The sequence below is a fragment of the Camelus bactrianus genome, chromosome 11 (genome assembly GCF_048773025.1).
Source record: "Camelus bactrianus isolate YW-2024 breed Bactrian camel chromosome 11, ASM4877302v1, whole genome shotgun sequence".
In the NCBI taxonomy this organism is placed as follows: Eukaryota; Metazoa; Chordata; class Mammalia; order Artiodactyla; family Camelidae; genus Camelus; species Camelus bactrianus.
Genome location: NC_133549.1, coordinates 72302018 through 72313300, shown reverse-complemented (window position 1 = coordinate 72313300; position 11283 = coordinate 72302018). Strand labels below are relative to the sequence as shown.

At 47.9% G+C, this 11283-nt stretch overlaps 1 protein-coding gene across 3 annotated transcripts in view; it reads left to right on the top strand.

Annotated features, from left to right (window-relative positions):
• Positions 1-17: 17 nt before the first annotated feature.
• DLG5 (discs large MAGUK scaffold protein 5) overlaps positions 18-11283 on the top strand; it is a 108059-nt gene continuing 96793 nt past the window's right edge. For all 3 annotated transcript variants that reach the window (XM_010963127.2, XM_045522798.2, XM_010963126.3), the window contains exon 1: positions 18-810. In XM_010963127.2, the coding sequence (XP_010961429.2) occupies positions 507-810 (304 nt within the window). In that variant the 5' untranslated portion in view covers positions 18-506. The remainder of the gene's footprint in view (positions 811-11283) is intronic.

Here is an 11283-nt window from a genome sequence, read left to right as displayed (position 1 = left end):
GGCGCAGGGACCGGGCCGAGGCAGCCCCCGAGCCGTCGAGGGGCCTGGCGAATACGGCCGGGCCACTTTCCTCTCAGAGTTGTGATCGTGTTCGGGGGGCGGCGCCGGGGCCGGCGAGGGAGCGGCGCGCGCCGAGGGGGAGGGGGAGTATGCCCGGCTGGAGCCGGGCCTCGGGGCGCGCCCCGGCCGCCGTCCCCACCTCCGCCTCCTCCTCCTCCTCCGTCTCCTCCTCCTCCTCCTCTTCCAGTCCCGCCGCCGCCGCAGCCAACATGGCTGCGCTCCTGAGCCCGGGAGGCGGCCGCTGCTGAGCGCCGCTCGCCGCCCGGGCCCCCAGCCCGCCCAGGCCCCGGCCCATGGCCCCCGCGGCCTCGCGTCTCGGGGCGCGCTAGGGCTGCCGCCAGCGCTCGCCGCCCCGAGGCGCCCGGGGCCCGCCGCCGCCGCCGCCCGCCTGCCCGCCGGCCTCGGGGAGCCCGGGAGCCGTCCGGCGGGGCGGGGCGGCCGCCACCATGGAGCCCCAGCGCCGGGAGCTGCTCGCCCAGTGTCAGCAGAGCCTGGCTCAGGCTATGACGGAGGTGGAGGCCGTGCTCGGGCTGCTCGAAGCCGCGGGAGCGCTGAGCCCCGGCGAGCGGCGGCAGCTGGACGAGGAGGCGGGAGGCGCCAAGGCGGAGCTGCTGCTCAAGCTGCTCCTGGCCAAGGAGCGGGACCACTTCCAGGACCTGCGGGCGGCGCTGGAGAAGACGCAGCCTCACCTGCTGCCCATTCTCTACCTGAACGGCGTCGTCGGGCCGCCGCAGCCCGCCGAGGGCGCCGGTGAGTATCAGACCCCCGCCCGGCCTCTGGGACCCGCCTTCCACGACCTCTCTTTCCGGTTCTCTGAGGGGGAAAGTCGCGAGTGTCACTCATCTACCTGGCGCTGGCCGCGGGGAGAACCTTCCCTCCTTCAGCCCTCCTGGAGAGGGGGCGAGGCGTGGACCCCGCACTTCACACCTCCTTCCCCAGTCCCGCCCCTGCTGTGAACAATGCCCGGCACTGCAGGCCTTGATCCTCCAGGTGCCGAGGCAGCTGGGTCCTCAGCAGAGCATTAGGTCCAGCCTCGGGACGACCTTGGAGGGATGTCCGTCAGCCCCTTTTCTAAGGCTCTTCCCCATCCACCAGCCCTTTGAGAGCTTCTGCTAGCCTTCAATCAGTGATACCGTATGGAAGAACAGAACCTGGGCCAGGGCTGGGACTGCTCTGAATTTAGCTCCCTCGCACCCCGTTTCAGGACCTCTCGTGCCTTTTCACTTTCTGCCTTCCTCAGTTCCCTCTGCCCAGAGCTCAGTCTGTTTGCTCGCCCAGACTTGTGGTTGATTATGCACAATGCCTGCTAGGTTTCTTTGGAAACTGTGGGCCGGAAAAGTTGGGGAAGTTGCATTGCACCATGGGAAAATCCTAGTAGTAGCTGCTGGGGCTCAGAGTCCTCCCTGACGGTTCCGAGCTGCCTGAGGAGGGAAGGCTGGTAGCTGGTCCCCTTGGATGGTGGGTGACGAATTTGTGAGTCATGTGTCAGAGGGGTACTGTTGGGAGTTAGTGTAAGTGGTAAGCTTGGTCTGGCCTGTTGGGGAGTGTGGAAAGCCAGCTTTTAGACAAGAGCTGAGGAAGAAGGCATAGCACTGAGGAAGGAAGAGAACCAGAATTTATTGGGCACCTACTGTTGTGGCAGGCACTCTTTTATCGAGCTTAATTGTTACCACTCTGTGAGCTATTATTCCTACTTTGCCAGAGAGGGAACTCCAGCTTGGAGTGGTTAAATTGCTCAGCGTATTGGGCGCCAGGAGTTTTCAATTATGATCTATTGTTTTATTTAACCCATCTGGAGCCAGGAAGCAGCAAGTGCCACCTTTTCTATGTCTTGTCCTCGTTTTAAGAGTGAATGCAGAGGGCTAACAAACTGCCTTTAACAACTTGTAGGCTAAAGGTTGATGAGACCCGTTTATTTGGCTGTTAAAAGCCTCACCTATTAAGGAGATGGCTTTATAAGCTCTTCCTGGTAACAGCTCTATTGGATATTGGCCATCTCAACCAGTTTTTATAGTGAAGGAAACTGACAGAGACTAAACTGCTGGGTACCCAGCACATCATTTCATTGGTGGTCCTTCTGTCTCCACTTTGGGTTTCTGACTGTAGCATTTCTGTCTCTCAAACCTTTATTGTCTTCCAATTATGACTGTATGTGAGTTGCTGGGCAAATCCAGTCCTCTCTTGGGATGGTGCTTTGGAAGCTGCTAAGAACTGTTAGATGTGGCCATGAGGATAAGGACAGAGGGAAGTCTCATCAGGGTAATTTTTTTTTTTTTAAATTGCCTTTCTGTCTATCCATCTCCATCTTTTGAAGGAGGAAGTTGATCCAGGAAGCACAGAAGTTAGAGTGCAGACTAGAGTCCTCGTTGGGATGTTTGAATCAGCACTAGCTTTGATCTCTGGAAGAGATGATGAATTGCCATTAATTAGGCCCCTTCCTCTTCCATGCCTTAGTGGAGAAGGTGGGGCCTTACAGGACTGACATTCTAGAAGCTATCCCTGACTTCTAAAGGAAGGGATAGAATAGGGTATGGATTTTATCCTCAAGGGCAGGATTTCAGATGCTAGTGTCACCACAACGCAGAGTTCTGTAGCCTTTCAAGGGGAAGTTAAGTTCATCTTAGTTAATACTTTAGAAAAAAATTACAGTAGCATTGGTCTGATTAGACATCATGTAGAGCTTCTGGGAACGAGGGGTGACGCTGTGTAGAAGTAGACTACAGAGTGTTGGGATCTTTGTAAAGGATGAATTACAGTGCAGTGGTTTTCCAACTTTTTTTTTTTCTTATTAGCCAGAGAGCCCTTTTATGGGGCAAAGCTCAGTGCATAAAAGAGCTGCTCAGGTTGAAGGGATGGAAGCACCTGTCTCATCCTGGAGGAGCCAAAGTCAGGGAAACCCAGCACTGTGTCCTGGTCTTTGCTCTCCGAGCAGTTTCTACTCTGTACACAGGCTCACAGCTCTGCTTATAAGTCAGCCTTAGTGCAAGGCTCTTGCAGGAGCCTAAGAGAGAAACCGATTGGCTTCCCAAGGATCCCCAGCCTGAAGGGGAGGCCCCTTTGTCACCATCTCTACCTAGGAGGCGTTGCCATCACCTGGTTAGGGTCTTCCTTGGTGGGTTCTACATCTCTTGTGGGCCCCGGCCCAGAATGCCCATCCCCTAGCTGGCACTTGTGTGCTGTGGGAGTTTATTGTGCTGCAAGCGCATGGTGTCTAGCAACTCCCCACATGGGGCCTGGAACTGGGAGGAGACTGGCCTGGGTAAGCCAGACTGGGCGGGTAAGCAAATCAAGCTCATCTGTTCTGCTCATGCTTAGTTACAGCCCCATTTATAATCCACCATGCTCAGGCCTGGGGTGTGAAGGTGACTAAGGTAACACAATGTTTTATTTTGGGGGACAAGGGGACTTGTATACCAGGATTGATACTACATTGCTATTGAGCATTTTGTGTCTCATCACATACTTTAATATCTCAATTAATTCTGTGGCACCCAGTGGCATGAGTGGTGCCTTTTCTGCATGAAACTGGGTTCTGTGCCCCTATCTGTGAGGTCTGAGGACAGGCCAGAAGTTACTGGGCAGAAAGGAGCTGGAGTCAGGCTAAGCGCAATGCTCCTGATTCCATGTTGGGGGCAGTTTTCTCTGTTACCTGGTTAAACCCTCCCATTACAGTTTTCAGGCCATTTCCTGCACTGGGGAACTTCTGGAATTTTGTAAGTTCCTTGTCCCACTACATGGATCTGTAAGGAAGGAGTGAGAACCTTTGTTCCCACTGGTGCGAGAGAGAGGAGAGAGCTATTCTCTGAGTGGCTCAGGTCTCGGGTTTTTTCTGCGGTTGTACCAGAATCTTGTTTGTTTACTTGGAACCCACGCTGTCCTTTTTTTTTTTTTTTTCCTCTTTGATTCAGTTGCTAACATCTGGATTTTCTCACTTGAAGGTCCTCGACCACCTGGCCCTGAGCTTCAATGTCTTCTCCTGTGAGATGGGGCTGGGGTGCTCCATGGCCTGCCTCAGCCACTGGGAGGCAAAATGTGATCGGGGAGGACTGAAGTGCCTGGTCCTGTGCTTGCTCCAGGTGGGGTCAGGTGCAGACAGGGAGTGCACAGGATGTAATTCCAGCCTGCAGCTTGCCCTAGTTGGGGGGATGGGACACTCAGGAGGGTGACATTATGAGACAGATCAGTTGAGTGATACAAATAGAAACAGGCTTTTTCTTCCTTTTAAAACTGTCAACTACATGCTTTCTCCAAATACTCTCATCTACCTTTTGTGCCCCTAATGACCATCTAAATGTGGAAGGCTCCCCAAACTATTTTCACAACAGGCCTCTCTCGAGGGGCAGAGGTGGTCACTATCTGCTTGCCCTCTCTACTGTGTGCTCAGAGATGAATGTCTCCTCGTCCCCTCTGTGCCTCCTCTTTAGTTTCCTGGAGAGCTGGCTGACTTGGCTTCACTAGTATTAAGAGGGTGGAGACAACAGCATCTGGTGGAGAAGCCGAGGAAGGCTTCGAGGAGAGGGACTGGGGCTTGAGCTGGGTGTTGAAGGGGCGCTTTGAGCATGCAGAGGGAAAGGAGGAGGATGTTCTGGGTGGGAGATACGAGGGCAGAGGCTTAGCCATGAGAGGAGCAGTGTGTTTTCAGGTTGCAGGGATTAGTCCAGCCTGAGTGAGCAAGGGATTGGCAATGGTGCTGGGTGGGTGGGGATGCAGAGCTCATCTGAGGGACCATGATGGCTAGGCTGAGCAAGGAGTTTACATGTCACTTGGAACTGAGGCATTGTACACTTGTCAGAAGTTAAAGCTGGAGGAATTTTTTTTTTTAAAGGAATAAACCTGCCAGGCATTTCCAGCAGGATGAGTGCAGTTGGCTATGGATTGTCAGGTGTGGTTTTTCTATTATTCACTAACGGTTACCTGGGCCTTTTGTTATCTCCCTGCTCTTCAGGTACCAGCCATCTTTTCTTCATCCATTCTACCCTTGATGGTCATAAGTAAAAGCACCAAACATTGTAGTTTTTCTTCTGGTTCGTTTAATTGTGTTATTGTGGAGGAACTTGAAAGTTATGGTTGAAAAGTTTTCTAAGAGAAAGACAGATTTTATTTATCCCTCTGTGTATTAGTTCAGGCACCTTTATTGCAAAGGACAGAAACTTAGCTCAAGTTCTGTGTTAAGCAGAAAAGAGAAATTTTTTTGTTAACTATTCCAAAACCTTGGGATGGATTGGAGAAAGTAGCCTTTGGGTGACTGGTCCTGAATAGCATGGGCTTTTGCCATGGACCTGGAACATGACCTCTGGTCCCTGTGAGCTTCATCTTTATAGTCCCTGACCAGAGAATAAAGGGAGCGCTGTCCAATCAACCAGGCAGAAAAGTCTCATGGGAGGATCCTGATTGTCCTGACCAGGGTCACGTGTCCATGTGAGACCCAGTCACTGGCTGGGGCTGCAGGACTAATACTGGCCCAGCAGTGGATCCAACCAGTGGGGTACTGTGATGGGGTGCTGTGATTGGCAGCTCACATAGTACCATCTGGTTCTTTAAAGTGGGGAGAAGCAGTTCTCCAGGGGGAAAAAGAGCAGAAAGGATGTTGTGCAGGTAAAACAGTAGGTGAATGTCCAACACATGTGGTCTCATCTTTGTGCAAAGATATGATTTACAAATGAGGTCATTGCTGGGGTGGGGTGGTGGGGAGAGGTGGTCAGACTTCACTAGGTTTTAGACCTTGAGCAAGCCGCTTAACCTTTCTGAACTTTCTCTTTCTCTGCAAAATAATTGAAACAATAACTGCTTCACTATGCTGTTTGACAGTCTGTGGCAAGAAAAAGGGAGGAGCCTTTATTAGTGTGGTGAGCAATGCAGCCAGGACCCAACCTTAGAACCAGAAGCCTGGGGTTCTCCTGATACTTCTGAGGGTTATGTGAGGGCTCCTTGTAAAATATACTGAGCCGATGTTAGGGTTTCTTTTGCTGTGACTGTGGGTCATCAAGAGTAGAATGTGATCTCCGTGAGCCACATTGGCTGTTGTATTCCTAATGCTTAGAATAGAGCCTGGCCCAAGATGGGCATTCAGTAAATTTCTGTTGAATGGATGACTAGTCAGCTGTGTGTAGACTGAGTGGTGTGTCCCTGTGTAAGTCCAGATCCTCTTCAGAAATATGTGCAGATTCCTAAGTGGTGACTTCCAGTGACAGAAACCTGTGGGAGTGCAGGAGGGCTAAAGTGAGTTCCAGATGCACACATGGATGTCACCCCCCCCCGCCCCACAGTATGTCTGTGATGGAAGCAGGTGGGGTGACATTGATGTCTGACGTCTCCAAGGTCACCCGTCAGGTACCAGCACCGTGGGGCTGGCTGCCAGGAACCATGTGGAGCGACCACATTGCCTGTTGTAGGATTGGAGAGCCCTTCCCTTTTTGCTCATAGAATTTGAATGTCAGCTTGGTGTCCTCGAAAGAGTCTTGGATGGGAATTTGCTACTAACTGTGTAACATCTTGACCTTGGATGAGCCTCTTAACGACCTGGGGCTTGTTTTTGTTTTCTCCCCCCTCCCCACACCCAGTAAAAAGATAGAAGAAGTTTAGCATTGACTGGGGACTTCCTCAGTCCTGTAGGGTTCTCAGCACTTCCAAGGTGGCATTAGGTCCAAGGAAACTTGGTGATGGGGTTGGGGTAGATTTTGGCTCCTTCTAGCTCTGTACCATGATTGCTGTTCTCTGATTTGTTGTTAGTGTTGAGTGTTTTGTTTGTTTTTTTTTTTTTTGATAATCTGGCATTCTATTTCCTGAAAAAGTAAGCAGTGTAGGAGAAATGTTTTGTCTCAGTTTTTTGGTTCTGCCTCATTTCAACCACCTGTACACTCTGCAGGCCTTTGTGAGGGGGCGCTCTCGTTTTTTCCTGTAACCTTGAAGAGATATGAGCCACAGAAACAGTGGGTGTAGAGCAAGCGGTCTGAGCTGCCTATCTCGGTCTGTGCAGCAGGGATGCCGAACGTGCTCAGCGGAGAATTTTAAGTAGAATTGAGTTGGGGGGATATTGCATCTTTTTTCACCTTTAACTGGGGCAGATTGAATATCCCTGAATTCTGTGTCTCTGTTGTTCTTTTTGAGACAGAGTTCCACGAAAGTGCTCCAGAAATATTTTAAATTAAACAGATGTTTAGAGTGTTCCATATTGGCTGCCCAGATCTGAACCCGAGGTGGATACGTTGCGAGGTGACAGTTGACCTCGATGTTTGTTTCACACTAGTGGATCATAACCCATTTTCTTTGTAGTGTTTTTTTTTTTTTTTTTAACACTGTGGTAAAATAGACTTAGCATAACATTTACCATTTGAACTGTTTTTTCCTGTTTTTAAAATTGTGGCAAATAATGGGAAATTTACTATTTTATTCATTTTAAAGTGTGCAGTTCAGTGGTATTAGGTACACTCACATTGTTGTGCAACCATCACCACCATCCATCTCCAGAACTTTATCTTGCAAAACTGGAACTCTGTACCACTTAAACAGTTACTCTCCATTCTCCCTTCCCCTCAGCCCCTGGCAACTGGCATTCTACTTTGTGTCTGTGAATTTGACTGCTCTGGGTATCTCATATAAGTGGAGTCATACAGTAGTTATCATTTTGTGACTGGCTTGTTTCACTTGGCATAATGTTATGGTTCATCTGTGTTACAGCATATATCAGAATTTCCTTTATTTTTAAATTATAGTAGAGAACACATAAAATTTACCATCTTAACCATTTTTAAGTGTACAGTTCAGTAGTGCTGAGTATATTCACACTGTTCCAGAACTTTTTCATCTTATAAAACTGAAGCACTATCCATTAAACAGTAACTCCTCATTCTCCCCTCCCCCACCTGTGGTAACCACCATTCTACTTTGTTCTAAGAATTTGATTACTTTAGGTATCTCATAAGTGGAATCACACAGTATTTGTCTTTTTGTGACTGGCTTATTTCACTTAGGGTAGTGTCCTCAGGGTTCATCCATGTTGTAGCATGTGACAGGATATCCTTCCTTTTTTAGGCTGAGTTATATTCCATTGCATGTGTATACCACATTTTGTTTATCCATTCATCCACCAGTGGACTCTTGGGTTCCTGTCCCCTCTTGGCTATTGTGAATAAAGCTGTTGTGAATGTTGGTGTACAAATATCTCTTTGAGGCCTTCCTTTCAGTTCTTTTGGTTATATATCCACAAGTAGAATTATGGATTTTGTGGTAATTCTGTGTTAATTTTTTGAGGAATCTTCATACTATTTGCTTTGAGTTTTAATTAAGGAAATTCCCTACTGTCCATGGCACCTTGACTCAGGGGTAAGTGGCCTGACTGGAGTCCCAGTTCCAACATTTTCTTTTTTCTTCTAAAAATTGTGTTTTTTTTTCCCTCAAGACTCATTTTGGAAAGTCTCAGGACAGTTCCTCTGGACTTGAAATAAAGATTTTAGTTTCAGTAGTCATCTGTGACTCTTTTGAGGGCAGAAGTTGTTGACCATGGAATCCCAGCAGCATTCATATTTGGCAGCCAGGGGATGTTCACACATTTCCTTCGTGTTTCCAGTACTAATATCTCCATCCCCAAAGGCCTTGAAGTATGTTAGTTATTTCCCCTTTGTAGACACTTGCTGCTTATCCCATTCAGGGTTGTTTTGGTTTTATAGACTTGAATCCAGGGTAACTGACTGTCAAGATTTTCTTTAGAAAGGCCTAGATCAGCACCTCCCAAGGAAATATCTTCTAAACAGTAGTTTGGTGGGGTGTCAATGGTGTTATTTTTAAAAGGGTTTTGTGGTCAAGTGCGTTTGAGCAGGACACACAGGCTCCTTTACTGGGAGCCTCTCGAAGTGCCAGTGAGCCAGTGTGCTTTGGGACTTCACCGAAGTGGGTTCACTATGCAGCATTTCCCAAACTAATTTGACTACAGAACCCTTTTCCATTGAGCATCTTGCAACATCAGTGTTCTGAGAAGTGCACTCTTGGGTAACTTCAGCGTTAGTGCATGGAACTGGAACATCAATTTGTACCATCATTTTTCCAGTTTTCCTCTAGGTCTTTCATTCAAGGAACCAAAGCCATAAATGTTCCTATTCTTTTAAATTCTGATAGTAGCTGAAATGAGCGTATGTGATTCTGGGGCCAGTAGGGGGATAGGTTGATCATTTAGATGTGTAGTGGATTCTTGGACCAGCAGACTTTTTCGGTGTGTGATCTGGCATAAGATGTGTGACCTCTGGGTCTCAGTTTCCCTAATGTTGCTCAACAAGGCTGGAGTCTTGTTCGTGGTGGTTATTCTTTGAGATAGTTAAAACATTTTACCATCTTCTCTAGGACTAGGCTTTGGTCCATAGTTGGAGTTTCCAGGAGAACCTAGGAAGGATGTGTAGAGACCTGTCCTGGTGATTTGGTGACTGCAGGTCTGGGACTGGTTAACTTCTGGGCATGTACTTTCCTGAGCCCTTGAGTGTTGTTGGACTGGGGAGCAGGAAGATGGTCTCTGCCTTGAGAGCATTAAGTTACTTCTGGGAAAATGGGTGACACAGATCAGTGACCCAGGGGACCCAGCATCGTTGGTGGGTTTGGAGCTAAGCAGCAAGGCCACAAGACTAGAGAGGGCTGAGTATTATGAACCTAGTCTTGCAGACTCTACAATTTTTTTTTTTTACCCCTACAAATTTAAATCTTAACTCTTCCGTCGTAGGCTGTGTGACTTTAGCAAGTTACTTAACCTCTCTGGGTTTTCTTTTTCCTTATCTATAAAAAGACTAATAGTTTTCTCCTTCTAGGGCTTTGATGAGGATTGAGGTGATTCATGTGAAGAGAGGGCAAGCTACTACCGCTGCTTCTGCTGTTGGGGTGGCCTGCCCTTGAGTGGAGAGCCAATTACCTTCCTGTCCTTGCAAACAGGAGGTGTCACAGGGCACAGGCCATTATTGGAATTAGAAAGAGAGATGCCCAAAGGAGAGTCTAGAATGTGCGTGGACCAGGAGGCCCATACTCCCAGGGCCACTCAGAACACACTTTCACAGTGCTCTGGTCCTGGAGCCTGCAATTACGGAGGGCATTGCCATGAGCTGTGAGGAGTTTGGCTCCAAAAGGACCTTGGAAAGAGTTATTTTTTAAAAAAAGGAAACTTAGAGGGGCTTGGGTGCCTATTTTCAGATGGACACGAGCAGGTGATAAGACCCAGTTCTTTCTGACCCCAGCGAGCAGAACATGGGCTGACTGAGAAGATGCTGGGAGGTAGAATTGAGCTCAGTGTAAGGGAAGACCTTTCTCCTTTGTTCTTTGTTTTCATTTTATTTACTTATTGTTTTGAGAGGGGTTAGGTAATTAGATTTTCTGTTTATTTTAATGGAGCCACTGGGGATTGAACCCAGGACCTCATATATGCTAAGTATGTACTAGACCACTTGAGCTATCTCCCCACCCCTCTTGTCTTCATTTTAAGCTTTATATTATAAAATTTTATAAAACATGTGCAGAGATGGGAGGATAATATAATGAACACACAGCTCTCTCAACAACTTTTGTCTTCTGTAGTATTTTAAAACAAATTCCAGATAGCATATTACTTCCTCCGTAAATACTTAAGGAAGTCTCTCTAAGAGATAGGCCTTTAAAAAAAGTCATAGCCAGAAGACCATTTTTATAACCAGCAATATTAATACTTTCTTAATGTCATCTCATTGCCAATTAATATTCAGTTTTCCTTGTTACAGAAATGCCATTTTTTAGATGGTTCATTCAAATCAGGATTTTAATAAGATCCACATGTGGCATTTGGTGTTGCCTTCTGAATCTTATAATCCCTAGCAGCTCCTTTCTCAGGCCTTTTGTTTAAGGAAGAACTTGTAATGGTCCATGCCATCCAGCTCTGGAGTGGACTGGTCTAGCACCTGACATCCCTTCCCTGTGACTCCACATAGATGCTGGGGAGTATGGGATGGTTCCTTTAGAGAATGGGCTGTAGGATCTGATTGTAATCTCTTTAGCCTCAATTTCCCACAGGGCTGTTGCAAACAATTAAATAACATGGGAAGTGTAACTGTCCTTTAAGAAATTATTTTCTTTCTTTCTTTCTTTTTTTTTTAAGCTGTGGGATCCTTTTCTTTAACTGGATTGTTACATGGAAGCCAGATATATGAGATAGACAGGTGCTGTGCTGATCAGGTGTGGAGGCCTGGAGCTTGCCCCTTTTCCTTGTGGACTCCCTGAGGT